Source organism: Cygnus olor, chromosome 5, assembly GCF_009769625.2.
Source record: "Cygnus olor isolate bCygOlo1 chromosome 5, bCygOlo1.pri.v2, whole genome shotgun sequence".
Taxonomy (NCBI): Eukaryota; Metazoa; Chordata; class Aves; order Anseriformes; family Anatidae; genus Cygnus; species Cygnus olor.
The window spans coordinates 47,156,889-47,175,199 of NC_049173.1; the positions used below are offsets into that span (position 1 = coordinate 47,156,889).

At 38.9% G+C, this 18,311-nt stretch overlaps 1 protein-coding gene across 1 annotated transcript in view; it reads left to right on the forward strand.

Annotated features, from left to right (window-relative positions):
• Nucleotides 1-18,311, forward strand: part of AP2A2 (adaptor related protein complex 2 subunit alpha 2) — a 46,155-nt gene that overhangs the window by 16,698 nt on the left and 11,146 nt on the right. Inside the window, 10 exon segments of the mRNA XM_040560411.1 lie at nucleotides 8,163-8,305; nucleotides 9,107-9,300; nucleotides 11,056-11,185; nucleotides 12,169-12,270; nucleotides 13,726-13,834; nucleotides 14,334-14,484; nucleotides 14,904-15,072; nucleotides 15,950-16,087; nucleotides 17,236-17,418; nucleotides 18,143-18,240. Of these exon segments, the coding sequence (XP_040416345.1) occupies nucleotides 8,163-8,305; nucleotides 9,107-9,300; nucleotides 11,056-11,185; nucleotides 12,169-12,270; nucleotides 13,726-13,834; nucleotides 14,334-14,484; nucleotides 14,904-15,072; nucleotides 15,950-16,087; nucleotides 17,236-17,418; nucleotides 18,143-18,240 (1,417 nt within the window).

Here is an 18,311-nt window from a genome sequence, read left to right on the forward strand (position 1 = left end):
TCCGAAGTAGAAGAGCCTGAATGAAACCAAAGTAGAAGAGCCTATTATGCCTGAAATTGTCAGGCATAATTGGTCTATGTGCTAGAGCTAGAGATGTCTTACCTGACTCCTACTGGTTGAAAAAAAATGTTCTGCTATTGATGGCTTGGGTGAATTACTGCTTTGCTGTTTTTTCTGTTCTGCTTGCTCTGTGAGCCCTCTTGACATCTGGATGTCAAGGCCTAGCGTGCTGAGCCTTTGGTCGCTCAACTGTGGACCATAGCTCATAGGTCAGTAAGTATACATACAAACTAAATACAAATAATACCTCCCTTATTGCTAGAGCATACCCTCAAGAGGTCCAATTCTGTCTCTACATGAGGCAGGCTCCCCTTATGGAAGACCTTGAATTCACCTAGATAGAAGACAGGTGAATTAGTTGTACCTGGCTTCAGAAGTTTAGTCAAGAAGAGAACAGATTTTTAGACTCTGTATGAAGGTGCCTTTTGCCCCTCTACTAACTGAGTCACCCTAGAATAGTATTCATTTTTCACCTTGTATTGTAATGGAAGTTTAGATGAGTTTATACTAAGAGCATTAACTTCTAGATCGTTGCAGACAGACTGCAGAAATCCCTCAGCTGAAAGATTAACAGACAAAAAGTGTGTGTCACGGAGACTGCTCCCAGTCACAGTTGGGAAGTCCTGACAAGAGTATCATAAACTGGAAGGGACAAGCCAATTCCAATGCAACATTTAGTCTTAACGTGGAATGTGCAAACTTGAGAGGTTGTATTTTCTCCCTCTGACAATTATAGATCACAGAATCATTAAAGTTGGAAAAGACCTCCAAAATCATCCAGCCCAGCCGTCCCCCTACCACCAATATTACCGACCTATATCTGCTTAGCAGCTCTTGCTGACAGAACAAAAACATCCTTTCTTATATTTAGAGGCATATAAAAACCTGAGAAAAGCTTATGTGACTCTGATAACAAATATGTACTATTTAATATTTAATATTTCATAGTTAAAATTGACTAGTTAGGTTATAGTCATCAGTGCAAAGAGATGTTCTCCCCATTTCAAACAGCTTCACTAGTCAACTTGTCTGATAATCTTAATGTAGCAAATAATGGCTTAATTCCCAGCTATGATTTTGTTTTGATACTGACATGCCTTTTGTTTCTGAAGCTATAATATGCTTGAGCTTGTAGTCAGACTGACTTTGTATTCTTCTGGAACATCCCCACCAACCTGTTGTAGTTGGCCTGAACTGACTAAAAGAGTTGAACAGATTCCAAACTTCCCTGCCACTTCTGCAAAGCTGCTCTGCTGGAAGCTCTGAGCTATCTCTGAGTCTCAGGCTTCTGTACTGGGACTTCAGTACCGATTCTCGCTGTTTCTGAAGGTTTTTTCTGCACCTAAATATTTTTACTTAATATTTAGACAGGTCAGGTCATCATGAGGCCTTTCCTATAGATATACTAATAATTATTTTGCCTATGTTATTCTGTCATCATGAGGTTAATGCCTGACTGGAAACTTTGCTGCAGCCACACTAATGTAGAAATTCAGTGCTTTCAGCAACATAACTTCAAGCTACAATACCTGTTGTTTTTTTAACTTGTTTTGGCTGATGGGCAAACTTCAGTTTGTTTGCAAATGTTGTCAATTTTTCACTGATGAAAGTAGAAGCTCTCATCAGACTTTCTTTAGTTTGCAGTGAGTGAAAACTTCAAAAGGTGTTTAAAAAAAAAAAAGAAACAAAAACCAATTGTTGAAGCTCCTGTAGAACCTCATTGCCAACTGCACATTCCAATCTGCTTCAAGCATGAAGGAGGTTTCGTTCACCTCACTGCTAGTATTAAACAGGCTGTCATAAATGCAATAAGGAATTGCAGAAAACATTGCGAAGAAGAGAAATTAATCAGAGAATATACTTTGGGTACCACAGCAATCATTGCAGTCTTAAAAAAAAAAAAAAAAAAGTACATAATGCTTTCTGAGTGCACTTTATTAGTAAAGTGCAGTAAATAGTGTGTGAGGATTCTAGAATGAGCAATGACAAGTAATTCGGTATTTTGCTAGCATCAGTCATTCTGAACCTTGTCCTGTGAAGTGTGTATGAACAGGTATTCAGGGGTCGCTAGTGTAACCTCTAGTACAAGTCTGCCTAGCCTGATAGAGCTTGTCTTCACTGCTCCCTTCTGCTCCCTTCTTCCCTCCTGATGAAGGAAGGTAGCAATGTAAGCTACTGGGTTACTAACTGTAAGAAAACTTGGCAGTAACGAAGCTCTTAGTTCACTAAAACAGCATTCTCTGGTTGACATAGGTAGTTCTCCAGTTGTGTTGTATTGCTGTAGGGTAAAGCTGCTGATGGCACAGTTCATGAAGACCTGTGAAATTTTGTTCCTCAGTTTTGCAAGGTATTTCATGGCTTAAGTACCAGAATATTCAAACGTACAGACAGTAAATTCTTCTCTAGTTCACTGAGGCAGGGGAGAAATTGTCATAAAAGCTTCCAGCTGTGTAGAACTGTGAATCAGGCAATGATCAGAGGATCAAGGTGTTGTGAGTAAAGCAGTGTAGTAACTTCAGCCTGCGTACCTTGTGCATAACATCCTCTAAGCACAATTTAAACAGTTCTGAATAAATATCGGTATGTGTTCAATGAGTAATGTGAGTGAAATGTGACTCAACTTTCCCTTCACATATACTTCTTTACTTTGTGTGGATTTTAGGTGAAAAATGTCATTCAACTGAAGATAATGACTTGACATACTCAGAAGAAAAAAACAGAAACAAAAGTCAAAATTTGGTTGAAGCGAGTTTGGACTGCTTGTTGTGTAACCGTTTGTGTCCTTGAGGGTGCGAGGAGGTGATAGCTGTGTATCTTTCTGCTGCAGGATTTCTACGGGGGCTCTGAGTTGCATGGTTCTCCCTTGCAGACTATCCACATAAAAATAACCAGACCTTCATAATACTTTTTTTTCCTTCAGTTTAAGTAAGATCATTCAATTTAACCTAATTCCTTTTTACGTAGCACTGACTTTTTAAAAAGTGTTTGTTAAATAGTTTGGATTAAGGCAAATGTATGATGGAGTCCCTTAAGATGGAGTCTCCTACTAAATAATTATGGAGTATGCAGGGGCTTTGTGCTAATTACCTGGCTGGAGATGCAGCAGTTGGACTGGCTGAGTTGCTACAACCATGGAAAGGGCTGGCTGCAAGAAGCACAGCTGGCAGTCATGTCTCCTGTCACAGATGTGTTCTTGCTTGAGCCCAGCGTAAGAGGCTGGTATCCTTTCCTCCCTCTAGACTTCTATACTCTTCTGCATGTTCTGTTGCAGTATCGAGACCCCCACTCCATGTAGCTGGCAAGACAGCCTCTCCCTATAAGCATGTGAATATTACTACTCTTGTTACTCTCACAGAAGTAGCTGGCAAGCCTGTTGCCCACCTTACATTTGGGTTAAGCTGCTGCTTAAAATACCCTTGTGCTTAACAGGCTGGGATGATGCTGCACATGTCTGGAAAAGCCCTGCTTTTCTTGAACTGGTGCAACATATGTCTTGGTGCTGGGCTTGGATCTGGCTTCAGTGCTCTGAGCTCAGGAGGAATCCAGGATCTCTGTACTTTAAGTGGCTTTGTCTCTTGTTTCAGCGTGAGGAAGCTGTGTTGTTAAGGTCAGTGTGTCCTTGACGGTTGCTTTAAATACTTCTGCATTAACTGAGATAAGATGCATGCAGTATAAAGAAACCACACCAGTGTAATAAAGCAGAAGTTGTAGGAGTTGTGTGAAACAAAAAATAATCCATTTGTTTAGCTTTTGGATTATAGAACGATTTTTTCCCATGCTTGAGGCAGACTACAAGTCTAGCTGTCAGAGTATTAATTGCTTTGTAAAGGACATCTGCTTTCTTGAGTGAAAAATATCTTGTTTATTGATGCGTTGCTTAATTTGATCTCTCAAGCCAAAAATTGTATACTAGTGAAACTGCCCACAGATCTATATGCTGTTTCTGCAGGCAAAGGAGCTTTGGTTACTGCTTGATTCAGGCTTGTTCTTTTTTCCACATTTGACATTAGAGCTCTTCCTTTTTTTTCTTGTTGCTTAATGGGTTTTGTGTTAGAAGAGTAGCTGCTGGATTTAAGACATCATACTGTATCTGAGCTTTGGCTTGTACAGAAGAAGGAACACCAATGTCAGTTGTTAGTATGTTTTTGTTTTTAACTTCAGCTTATTTGCTTTCCCAAGATCGAGTAAGTTGTCCCAAACTACATGGTAATCCATAATAAGTCCAAGCCTCTAAATACGTGTTTTAAACAAGCTGTGTGACAATGGATTGCTTTCCTGCCATGCTGTGTAAGCAGTCTTCCATTATTTAAGATGGGTCTGGGTGTCTTAGTCACACTACTTTCATATGCCTCTTAGACAAGCGGGAGACAATTTGACAGTAAAATAATAGTGTCTTCACTGACAAAGTGAATTGTTGGAAGCAAAACCAGGCTTCAAATATCAACTGAGTTGTAGGGACGCTGTAGTAATACTGTTTTGGTGGTAGTAGTAGTCGCTAAATACCGCCTTATGGATTGGTATGGGTTGTCAGTCACAAATATTCAGCCTTTTGGTTAGAAGGCTTGGTCTGTATCACACTCACAGGAAGACAAATCTTGTCATGCCTTAAGTTCAGATATATCCATAAAAGCAACTTCATTTTTGGCTTCCAAGCTAGGAGCAGGCCTTCTGTTACAGTAACCTGCTGGACTCCGGTGCCAGCTGCACAAACAGATCAGGTCTGAAGTTACACAGCTGAAGTAATCTAAGGAGGAAGTGCGCTGAATGCAGAGGAGCACTTAAGGATGTGTTTTGTATAGGCCACGACTGAAGTTCTAACTCTGAGGTATATCTAGACTTTGAGATAGCAGTCGACTGTCGGGCTGCTAGTGGGACTAGACTTGTCAGGCCTTCTCACTCTGTCCCCAGTGAGCACCCTACAGGACCAAACTGCCTTCCCGCCCCCTCTGGCTGGTAGCAGGCTCAATAGCTGTGTAGCAGGGTGGTTTTTAAGTGTACAGAGTAAGATTCAAAAGCAAATGTTGTGTTTTAGCTCACTATCCAAGTCATGGACAGAAGGTGCTGCCTGGGAACCAAAAGGTCTTGTAAAGCATTTCTGCCTTATTCTTCCCTCTTGGAAGGCTGCCTGAAAGATCTAGCAAACTTTTCAGGGAAAGCAAGTAGTCTTTGAAATGCCCACTGTGCTCAAAACCTGCTGACGTGTGTTCTGGATCCTTCCTGTTTCTGCTGACTTGATTTGCAGTACTTGCAAATGTTCGTGGAAGCATTTAAAAATGAGCTGAGTTGAAAGAAATGATTGTGTATTGCAATAAAGATAACACAGAATGTGCAAAACTTCCTTCTGCTTTTGTTTTCAGGATGTTTGCTTGGGGCTGGGAAGGGCTGTGCTATTTTAGCATGGACTTCAGCAAGAAGACTTGTTAGTGATGTTTAAAATAGAGCCTTTTAAACTCAGTAAATGCTACATGGGTGGAGAGGAATTGAACAGTTAAACTTAAATTTTCAATAAGAATCTGAAGCAAGGCTTCTTCAAAGCACAATTGAATTTAGATGAGTGTAGTGAGACCTTTGACTGCAATGCTCTTTTTTTGAATTGCACAGCTAATTAAATGGTATTTAAAAAAAAAAAAGGGGTGGTGGTGGTAGATGGAATAACGTATTGGGGACTAATAAAGCTTTAAAGAGTGATCTAATGGCTGTTACTTGGCTTAATTTAAGCTTTCCTCTTAATCACAACTTTCAGATTGCCTGCGTATACAAGGGACAGAGGCTTTTGAAAGTAGGCATGAATTATTTTTTTCTTAAGGAAAAGTGTTTCAGGTACCAATTTTACAGTACTGTTCTTTGTTAGCATGTGATATAGAAGGAAGCTGCTTTTTCTTTGTCAGTAGGATGATAATGTTTGAGGCTTGACTGCATGGCATAACTTCTATCAAAGATGCCTGAGATACCTGACGATTCGAGGCCATTGTTAATCTGAGCTCTACCAATGCTGGTAGCTTGGAAGAATATAACTCTTTAAATACCTGGATTCTGAACCTGAAAAAAAGGAGTTGCCAAGTCATGACAAATACTTTGTTGTGAAAGCCAGTCCAGTTCTGAGCATACATACTTTCCTCTGCTTGTGTTTTTCATTTAAACAATTGGATTGCAGTGTTCTGTACTCCCTCTTCCTTTCTGATCTCAAAGGCAACAGCAGAGCCATTTGGCAAAATTAGAGAATGGGTTTTATACCTGCAACTTCTGTGTAATTCTGCACTAACAACAGGCAGCAACGATTGAGTCTTGGACTCAGTCTTGCAGGCTCAGGTTTCTTCCACTTATGGTAAAGTAGATATGAAACTACTTTCTGACACCTTTTGGTCTATCTGTATCTCTGAGAGAAGTAACTAGTGATATGAGTGCTATTAAATACCATAGCAAGTCCTCAATTACGTAGATCTCAGTGACTAGGGAACAGAGGCTTAAATGGGTTCAGGGTGTTAGTGTCCCCTCCTGTGAATCATAATTGTATCTGGTAATGGGATCCAGCATCACCTGTTCTTTAAATCATTCACCTGGAAACAGTTGGCTTGTCACTAGCTGGCATGTGCTTATCAGGAAGTAATATAAAGCCCCTCTGGCTTATGCATTGACTCTTTCTTTTCCTTTCAAATCTCTTGCAGAATACAAATTGAAAATCTAATACTAAGAGCCTGTAGAAACCTCTCTTATGATAGCAGCTGAAAAATGTTTAAAAGTTAAAGTTGTCACTCTGCCTTTTTGTGTGTGTGTGTATATATAATATATTCTGCCTCTCATAAGTAAGATGTCTTTGATTTACACGGTTCTTTTCCTTTACAATGATGCAATGGGAGGAGGTTTCTGCTGTTGAGTACCCTTTTATCAGGAATAATAATATAATATGAAGTATTCCTTTCCCAAGTTACAAATGCAGAAAGCTTTATTCTTCTGCTGCTTAAGCTGTAGTTTGACAGCCACAGTGGATAGACGTACATGGCTGGGTATGTTTTTCCCTCGGGTCATAGTACTTCCGAAGAAGGAAAGAAATGGATTTTTTTTTTCTTAATCTGGATGTCTTGTTCTGTTTTGTCTAATGTTAATTCGGGTATCTAGTAAAGCAAACAGGCCCGGATTCATTTGGCTGCTGACTCAGCAGCAAAATAGCCTTATGGCAGCAAACTGTATGTGTGACTCAAAGAAACATGATTTGGGCCAGTTTTCTGCAGAGCTGGCTGCAGTGAGAGGTTCCTGACAGGATCCAGCATAGCAGGACTTCATTCCTATGAGTATCTTAGGTAACGCTGCTCCCTGTGTTTAAGGGAGATGTGATGTGCTAGATTCCACAGTATGGACATAAAGGCAGCTTTTCTTTGCATAGCATAAAAATAGCTTCAAGCTTCAAAAAGCTTATTTTTATTCATAACTGGTACATTGTCATTAAAAAGGGAAACAACCCAAATCCTGTAAGAATCAACTGCTGTCTAAAGACTAGGATTTGAAGGGTATCACCGTCCATATTAAAACTGCAATTTTGTGCTTACATTTTGTTTCTCTTTTTAAAATGAATCTAAATAAAAGAAATTCCTAGCTTTCATGTAAGTAGAAAAACATTGGCTTTGTTTTTTGCACAAAATGATGTAAAGATTTTTAGTCCTGGTTAGGTCAGAGATATCAATCTCTTGCTTTTTTTTCAATGTAGAGTGAATAAAAGCTCAAATAATAACTTAAATTGTGAAATTTAAGTACTGCAATAATTTTATTACTTACCTTTCTGCTGAAATTGTGGAAATATTCTATGATTTGCCTCTATTATACGCTTGCATGTGGTCATATATGTTGCATATGGGATGATATGTCTGAGATTGTAAACCCAACAGTACATTAAATTTTCACTTATTGTTCACTGAATGCCAATGCATTTTCTATTTTGTAGTGTAATAGATCATGAATCAAATGCCAATCTTCATTACTAGGTACACCTATGTCTTGCTACTGTGTTTAAAATATGATATTTCAGTGGAACCCTCTCCCTGGCTGGGGGGGAAAGCAGGTATAGGAACAATGCAGGCTTAATTGCTTTTTGTTTCCTTGCTTTCTAGGAGACAAGGCTCTGGATGGTTACAGTAAGAAAAAATATGTCTGCAAGCTGCTTTTCATCTTTCTCTTGGGGCATGACATTGACTTTGGTCACATGGAGGCTGTAAACCTGCTCAGTTCCAATAGATACACAGAAAAGCAAATTGTGAGTAACTCCATCTCTGCAAAAGATGAACCATTCTACCAGCCTGCCTCAGCTGTAGAATCTGCAAAACAATTTTCCTCCCTCTCTCAAATGAAAGCTTTGTCTTGGATCTAGCAGTGATTTTTAAAATGTAAACACTTTTGTGCACAAGGAATCTTGCTTTATTAAGTGACTCGAGAGGCGTTGCTGTACTGTCTAAATAAATTCCACTAAGTGTAACAGCTAAAATACATACTCTGTAAGATTATTACTCCTGCTGGGTAACTGCCTTGAGTCTTGCAAGCAGGTAGAAATAGAGACTTAAGGGAAACATTAGCTGCTGCTAACAAACTATAATGCAAGCATGAGTTCCACTGCAAGTGCTATGTACTAGCTAGCTGTACAATATGTGAACCAGAATAGGCAAGTAACCTTTAATTTTCAGAATCTCTAAAAATTTTCCTAGGTAACGTCATATTTATCACACAGGTGTAGCTCCCTAGAGTCTAAACAATAAGACAAACTCTTCATTTCTTACAATTCAAGTATCCATTTCATCCAAAATGATCTTTTGAGCATGTGCTGAAAGAGATTGATAGGCCTTGAGCCATCTTTCTCTAAAACCTGATAAATTACAGAAACATTAAACTAATTAATCCACACTTCATCTTTCTAGCCTTTGCTCTGGTGTTTAAATATCTTTCTGCACATATGTTTGGTATTGGACAAGAACTATATATCTCAAAGTATTAGTTGTGGCATTAACAGAGAACATAACATGTCAGCTAAAATCAATTTTCCTTTCCTTTTTCCTGAAACGCAGGGTATCTCTTCATCTCCGTACTAGTGAACTCTAACAGCGAGCTGATTCGCTTAATAAACAACGCGATCAAGAATGATCTGGCAAGCCGCAACCCTACCTTCATGGGGCTAGCTCTGCATTGTATTGCTAACGTGGGTAGCCGGGAGATGGCGGAAGCATTTGCTGGAGAGATTCCAAAAATACTTGTAGCTGGGTAGGTATGACATGCCTCCTTCAAACAAAACACCAGTAAACCTTTTCAGTGACTCAGTTCAACAGAGGTGGCTGAATCCATGCTTTGAGCTACTGTGCTTGCAGTACAGATGGTGAGAGTCTCCAGTAACTGCAGATATTCTGGTATACCTGAGCACGGAGTTGCTTGTATAAGTCTACAAATACAACATGGGAAATTAAGGACTATGTCAACATCTTGTATAGGCTTTGTGTAGCAAACAATTTTTTGTTCTATATAAATGCGTGGTAGTGAGTGCCTCTGAAATGTCTGTTTTACTTCCCTTACCTCTCTTGATGGAAAGAAGAGAAATAAATGAACCTAAATAGAGGCTTAAACTATAAATCCTGTTATAAAAGCTTTTAAAAATATTCCTGATATTATAAGGAATGTGAGAATATTCTGTAGAGTGACAGTTCTTGCCTCTTCTGTTGCCCATGTGAACAGCAGTTCCAGTAAATAGCAAGTAGTCACAGCCAAATCTCTAACTTTCTCTTTTTGTTGATAGGAAGTCTCTGAACAGACTAGGTAAATGTCTGGAACTGTAGTTAACTAAACCTATAATAAGGCTTGTGATTGCAGGGCTATTTTGTTTTCAAACTTATTTTTGAAGATGCATTCTGGGGCCCAGGCACGCTTGCTGCTGTCCTGTCCTATTGTGTCTTTACCAGGGTGCTGTTCCTCATGCAGCATAGCGGAGAGAACACTGTAATGATGAGTCACAGCTTTAATAAGCTACCGTTAAGTTCCAAAAATTTCATTTAGGGTCATCAGTCACAGAGCACAGCACCTTCAGTTCAGGCTTGTTTGAACTTTGAACTTTTTATGTTCTGAGATCAGTCTTCAGGGCCTTGAAGAATTTGGGGGCAAGGGTTTGGGCGGCGGGGGGGGGGGGGGGGTGTTTGTTTTTTTGGTTTTGAACTGTGATCCACATGATCTCATGGAAGTTGGTTAACTTCATAAAGAACAAGTGGACTGAATGTCTGTGCAAGTTTCTGAACATTTACCAAGATCACACAGTTTAAACTGCCTCTTAAACTTCAGTGCTAATGCTCTATAATTTATTTTAGCTGTTATGACAAATGCAATATATTTAAAACAAACAACAAAACCACACCACCTCTAATTCCCTATTTGTGAAAGGGAGCTCAGTGAACTAGAGTAGTAGCATGCTGCTCCTAAAATAGTCAATTCCTGTGCCAGCAGTATGGATGGCTAGGTGAATAGACTTGTGGGTTTGCGTGTTTGGTAATAGATAGCTAACTTGCATGCTAGCTGTTGAGTAGTTAATGATTCATGTCTGACATGAAAAACCTATCAGGAGATCCAGCTGTGCTCACATACATAATGTGTTGGATCTGAACTATTTGACTTGAGTCCATATTTGACTTGGGTCTATTTGAAAGAAGCTCGTGCTTGTGGTACTTCAGTGAGACATTGACTCAATTAGGAGCTCTGATGATGAACCTTCAGCTCTGATGAAAAGATGCGAGATGTCTCTCTAAGTAGCAAAGGATCATTATAGAGGCTACTAAGGATATGTAATGGTTGAAAACTTGACTAGTTAAACTTTCTGGCCAAATTTAACAACAAATACTGTAACACAGGAAGAACTTATTTAGCAGACTTCTGTTGAAAAGTTGCTACCACGCTAGCGCAAAGATTAGCATAGTACTATCCTGTGAGTATTGCTGTGGCTTTAATTTGGGTTTAAGATATAGTGGTTATGTCTTGCAGAGATACTATGGATAGTGTGAAGCAGAGTGCTGCCTTATGCTTGCTGCGTTTGTATAGAACTTCTCCCGACCTTGTCCCCATGGGAGACTGGACGTCCAGAGTGGTACATCTCCTCAATGACCAGCACTTGGTAAATCGACTTAGTTATGTTTCTTTGGCCTACTCTGTATAGAGAACGATGCCACTTCAGCTGTTGAGTATGTTATGAATTTATTTCCTCTAGTGTTTTCGACCAACTGGGCTGTTGTTTACTTAAGGCTTGCATAAAGAGTTGGAAGGAAAAGTTGTTCTCTTATTAATTGCTGTATATATTCATTTCTAATAAAGTCTTGCTTACCTTAATTATTCCTGGAAGTAAAAGGAACGGTATGCACAAGTTCTTTATTTGGTCTGACTGTAAATTAATCCTGTGCCTTGTGATCCTAAGTCATATGTATGTATCAGTAATACTGATTGTCTTAGTATTAAACTGGGACTAAAATGAAAAGACCTGACTTGTTAGTGCTTGGATTTCACTGTCCTGTGGTATCAATGTTGTCATTCTTATCCTGCTGGTTCAAAAAGCCCTATTCTTCTAGATAAGAGGCTCTATATTTTTTCTGTGTGTCTAGTTTAGGAAGAAGTCTATTTAGACCCGTGCTTCAGCAGTAATGGAAGCAATTTAGTCCTCAGTAATACAGAATGTTTGTATTTTACAAAGCCTTCTCTTCATATTGGGTTTCCAGAATCCTCTTCTGGATGAGCCGCTGCATCTTATTTTTTTTCCTCATGCTTTTCTTGTGTAAGAAGACAATTTGTATCCAGCCTTTAATATAGCTATCTAATATGATTTTAGATGTACTATCCAAATGTGAGACAAAGTTAAAACAAAAACAGAATGAAATTCTCTGCACACATGGCAGTATCATGTTGTTGAAGGTCCTATCCAGATTTAAAGATTTGTAATTTGTCTAGCTGTTTGCAAAATAAAGGGCTTTTAAGATGGGCCTTTGTCATGGGGATTAACTTCGTTTTTCTTGTATATTAAAAGTTGCTCCAAGTAAAAGGTGGTGTTAATAAACAGCATCCTAAACTTTTATTAAAATGATTGTATGTTTTTGTTTTTCTTCTTAGGGTGTGGTTACTGCAGCTACAAGTCTGATCACCACTTTGGCACAGAAGAACCCAGAAGAGTTTAAAACTTCAGTCTCCTTGGCTGTGTCTAGATTAAGCAGAGTGAGTACAATGATAACCCTGACAGTAATTCACTGTTGCTTAATTTACTCAGCTTTCTAGGTCAGATTAGCTTACTGTTGCTTATTTATTCAGCTTTCTAGGTCAGATTAGTTCAGTATACCATAAGCAGTTAAGATGATTCGGTTTCACTTCATACATCTGGTTCTGTTCTAATGTTTGTTGCTTACCTGGACAGAAAACTATTTTAGCTTGCCCAAACTTTTTTTTTGGTGTAGTCCTTGCTATACTGCATGTGTGTGTAGCAAAACGGTCTCTGTCAGCTACTTGTATATTCCACAATCCCAATGATGCAGTTGATTTTCTTTTAATCCTCTTTTTATGTTGCTATAACACCAAGGAGTACTTGGATCAAAGGCTGGTTCTGCAAATTTCTACACAGAACCCGTGAAAATTACAGCCTATGTTCTTCAGTTTATTTAAGGTTCTTACACATGAGTTGTCTTCATATTTCTACTTTTGAGCTGCTGCTAGAATAATATTCACAGGTATTTGATATTCTGTAAATGGGTGTAGGGAAGCAGGGGCATGGAGTGCAGGGAGAGGAGCAGAGACATTTCTATACAAATGCAGTCTCCAAGTTAGTATCTTCATGCTAGAAAACATACATTACTGTTTGTTTTGTTTTAGTCTCTGGAAGGTATGCAAGACATGGGAGGGTATTACTTCACATGTTTTAAGCCTCAATTTATGTAGTCTTATATCCAAAATAAATTACATACAGTTCAGAGATACTTAACTTCTCTTCAAATCTGAAGATTTTGTGTAATACTTAAAAGCAAGTGAATCCTGAGGGAAGTGCATAGCTATTCTGTAAAGGAGCAGCAAGAATTAGAATTTTTTGAGCAGAGCTAATGCCAGACTCATGCTTACCCTAGAATCAAAGGTGGAAAGAAATCCATGAACGGGGTGCTCCCTCTGAAACCTAATTTATTCTTGTCACTCTTCTCTCTATTCATATAAACCTCTTCTGTGGAATCTATTGTTTCTTTGCTGTGGAGTAGGAATAGTAATGAAGGTGTTAGTTCAGTGTGCCATAGAGTCTTGAATTTGAAATTCCAAGTTCACCTATCAATGGTCAGTCAAGTATAACACTGTATTTAGGCTTTCTGTTGGCTGAATCTATGAATTGCTGAATCAAAGAAAGTCAAGCTTCTGGTTAAACATTTAGATGCTATGAGACTGTTGTCTTTATTCTTAAGAAAAACAAGTATGCTTTCAGGAAGAAACTCCGTCTGCTGCTGTATGATTAGAGAACCTGATGGTATACTTGATAGTATGACAATTTGCACCTAATTAACCTACTTTATTAAACACTTCCAGTGACACAGTTTTGTAAGCCTCTGTCAAAGGTGACCTACAGTGTTCTTGGGGTGCTCGTCATGATTGCAAGTCACTTAACTTCAGTAGCTGAGGTGCTGTCTGCTTATTTTACAGATTGTAACTTCTGCATCAACAGATCTTCAGGACTATACGTATTACTTTGTTCCTGCTCCTTGGCTATCTGTGAAACTTCTGAGGCTCTTACAGTGCTATCCACCTCCAGGTAATGCACAAATCACAACAGTGGTCATTTCTAATGTAGTGCATTATCTCCAAAGAGCTATTGTGCTGTAGCGTGACTGTAACTTGGAGTGCAAGCACAGTGTTGTAAGACAAAGATACAGAAGCCTTTTCTTCCAAGCATTTCAGATCGCTCTGAGCTATTATGTTTTCTTGAATTATGTTGTTTAATTTTAAAGTGTCAAGCCATTTTGCAATTTGCAAATCACTTGCAACAGCTGTTTTAAGCATATGTTAATGCTATCAACTATATTATAACCGAAATATATTCCAGTGCAGATTGTTTGGATTTTGCTCTTAAGTTAGAAGTGTGGTTTAGACTTCCTGCTAACTGTACACTGTGGTTGGGGGTGGAGCAGATGAACTGGTTAATGTACCAGAATATTTCAGTTTAATCTCTGCATTTAGCAAGGTGGAAGGCCTAAGATAGGAATTAGGGTGTTGAGCAAAGTGAAGTTGTCCAACGGCTTGTTCTTCTCCAGAAGACCCTGCGGTACGTGGTCGTCTCACAGAATGCCTGGAAACTATTCTTAACAAAGCACAGGAGCCACCAAAGTCAAAGAAAGTACAACACTCAAATGCGAAGAATGCTGTGCTGTTTGAGGCAATAAGTTTAATTATACATCACGACAGGTGAGCTGTGAAAACAATTCTATTGCAACAGGATTTTTTGAAGTGAAAAGCCAAGGCTTTTCACTGAACACTGAACAGATTTTTACTAGATGGGGAGAAACAGAATATGAAGTTGCTTGCTAGGTTGGAACACAACCACAGCAATGGGTTTGAACATTAATGAATGGTGTCACTGTCAGAATATTTTTATTTCTTTATTTCGTGCTTTTTTTGGGGGGTATTTTTTTTATTGAGCCCACCACTTAAAGCCATTAAGAATGATTTGCTCACAGTATCTGAATTTTCATTTCACCAGCAGAACATTCTAGCAGACACCTGAGGCACTCTAAGAAATTTGCACTGCAGAAATTGTATTCTGTATTTGATGTTCTCGAATCTGTTGCTTTTAACCCTTTCACTTTCTCTCCTGTTCTGTGCAGTGAGCCAAATCTACTAGTCCGTGCCTGTAACCAGCTAGGTCAGTTCTTGCAGCACCGAGAAACTAATTTGCGTTACCTAGCACTGGAAAGCATGTGCACGCTTGCCAGCTCTGAATTCTCACATGAGGCTGTGAAAACACACATAGAAACTGTTATCAATGCATTAAAGGTAAATATTAAGCGTGCAGTCTGTTCTGAGTCTCTTCTCCTATTCCCATGTCCCACCCTTCACCTTCCCCCCAACTTTCTCCCCTCCCTCCAAGCTCCTCATCCCTGGGTTAGGCTAAGTTATACTCGGGGACCAAAGGAGTTATTTTCCTTAATCATGATATGATGGCAACAATAGAGGTCAGCTTTTAGTTTATTTCTGCAGCTTATAAGTGAATCTTTTATTTGTAGCTGTGGCCCCTGTAACAGTATGGTACCCTCCTCAAGCTGTAGAGTGAAGTTGAAATAGTGAAATACGAGACGGAGAATGCTGAGGAAGACTTTGTCCTGATACTCTCTTGCTCGTATCAGACATTTTACCTTCACTGCAGTAGCTAATGGGGAGCAGTGAAATAGATCAGCTTCCACTGTAGCGTGTGCCATTTTCCAAAAGCTGAGAAACCAGAAAGACAAATTCTCAGGTCAAGTTTATGTGAAAAAGCAGAAGTCAAGAGGAAGACAGTTTTTCTTGTACATTTACTTGCACAGTTCGGTGCTTACATGTATTGTTTCTTTCCAAGCTCATATTGTAGCATGTTAATACCTTTGTCTAACCTTAAAATACGTGTCTGTTTCAGCTGGGCTTCTGTTGATTTGAGGCAAGGTCAAAATTAAACCTGGTAGAATTTGGCAATTTCAGTCAATTATTAGTTAAATCGTGGCCAGTGGTGACAGTTACCTGGTGCAAACTCATTCACAGGAGTTCATTGTGCATATGAAAAATTATTAAAATTCATTTGTTTTAAATTGAATTTTATTAAGTTTCATGTCTACAATAAGTTGCATGTTTTCCAAATAAAGGTGAGATCTTTTGACCCCTTGCTTGTGTCCTTTTGCAGACTGAAAGAGATGTGAGCGTACGACAAAGAGCTGTAGATCTCCTGTATGCAATGTGTGACCGAAGCAATGCCCAACAGATTGTGGCTGAAATGCTGAATTATTTGGAGACTGCTGATTATTCCATTAGAGAAGAAATTGTGAGATTTTTGTAATTCCTTAATTTTTCATAGCTGGCTTTGGTACCATATATATCATTTATTGATTGGGGTGCTGTTTGTTGTAGAGATTTTGACTGTGGTTTTAAAAACAAAGAAGAAAACCACAAAAGCTGTAGTCTAATAGCAAAGAATGTTCTTCATTTAGGTTAAACTAATGGAGGAGGGGAGAAAAACACTTGAAAATAAGGAATTTTAAAAGCTCCTCTCAGTTACAGGGCATTGCATATAGACAGTGAGGTGAATTTTATCAGTGCTTGAGCAAATGCAATCTGTAGGTCTGAGAGTTATGTACTTCTCAAGTCAACTGTATAATAGCTTCAAAAACTAGTGTTCTATCTACTTATTTGTAGGCAGAACTTCACGCTTTGTATGCTCCGAAGACGTTATTTCAATCTAAGGATTCCCCATAACAATGCCTTATGATCAGCTAAAAGGGAGGCATGATGTCTGTCTCCTTCATCCCAGCAGAAGAAAAAGTGCAAAAGGCGAAATACCCAATTAGTGGCATTCCTAGAATGGTAGCCAAAATCTATGCTTACAGTAATTATTTAGCTTTACTAAGTACTAAATTTTCTTCATTAGAGAAATGAACAGAAAATGCGATGTTAGCTGTTTTACTTTTTGTACTTTCTTGTTGATGTTGGCAATCTATCCTGACTTAACGGGCAAAAGTGAATTTCATCCTGTTAATTTACAACTCCTAAAAGAATATGCCACTACAAATATAAATGAAACCAAGTTATGTGGCCATCTCTTTTATGCAAATTGTTTTCTTCAGGATATAGGAATCTGAGACCTGAAAAAGCAGCTATATTTTTGTAACTCTGGCCTGTGCTACCTCGAGTGTCCAATTTTTTCTAACAGGTCTTCAATTTCTTAATTAGTGCAGCATATTCAAATGTGTTACTAGGAAAGTATTATGTACCTGGCAGCTGGTGTGTTCTGACACCAAATCTCAATGTTTGTCTTTTGCCTTTGCTGTGGGAGCAAGTTAGCTAGCAGATGCATCTGAAACTGAGGCTTTTGGGCTACCATATGGTATCACTGGGTGTATATAAAAGTGAATTTTGATATGAAGGTTATAGTAGAAGTTAGTCAACCTTCTTAATTCTCTTATGTGTATACAGGTACTGAAAGTTGCAATTCTAGCTGAGAAGTATGCAGTGGATTATACCTGGTATGTGGATACAATATTGAATCTGATTCGCATTGCCGGTGACTATGTCAGTGAAGAAGTATGGTACCGAGTTATTCAGATTGTCATCAACAGAGATGATGTTCAAGGGTATGCAGCAAAGACCGTTTTTGAGGTGAGAATAACTGGAGCGATTAGTAAGGAAACTATATTACCTGTAAAATAATCAAAATGTAGTAAAATGGAAGCCTTTTACAGTTTTTTCCCCCCAGATTTTCTGGATACAGGAAACGAAAACACTCAGTAATAACTTAGTGATCCTTCTGGAAGTATGTAACCATTCCTTCTGTTCAGGGTCTGATAGAACTGGAATTTGAAGTATTAAAGGAGAACACTTTCAAATAGCTGGCCTTGTTGCTCTGACTTTACTTGGGTTGTTCATATGGGCTTTCTACTTTCTTGTTGTTGTTTCCTTTCCTAGATGTTTATGCTGATTTTTCACAACTCATCCCTGCTATGTGCTTCGTCATACTCAAAAGGGCAGTATCTATATCTTGGGCAGCTTCAGCACATTCCTGCAAGACTTAATCTAAGTGTATTAACAGCCTTCTGATTCTTCCAAGAATGTCAGGGGAAATCCAAGCAGTTGTATTTGTCCACAAAAGTCTCCAGTACTGCTAGGTGGGCCTAGCAGCACTCCTAGGCCAGTAATGCTTAGAGATTCTTCTGTAAAGTCGTGCCACCTATTGTGCTTTTCTCATAACTGGTTCTGTAGTGCCTTGACCTATGATCTGCTCTTCTAGGAAAGTAGAGTTGGAAACTAGACATGGGAGTGACAGATGGAAAAAGATCTTTTTTTGAAACACTGCAGGTCAGTAGCTATTCATATGTTCTTACAGGCCCTTCAAGCTCCAGCATGCCATGAGAATCTTGTGAAAGTAGGTGGCTACATCTTGGGAGAATTTGGAAATCTGATAGCAGGTGATCCAAGATCAAGGTAAAACACCTTTTAAAATATTTCATTGAAGTAGTAATACTACTTTTGGGAAGAATCCATCTGTTTAATGT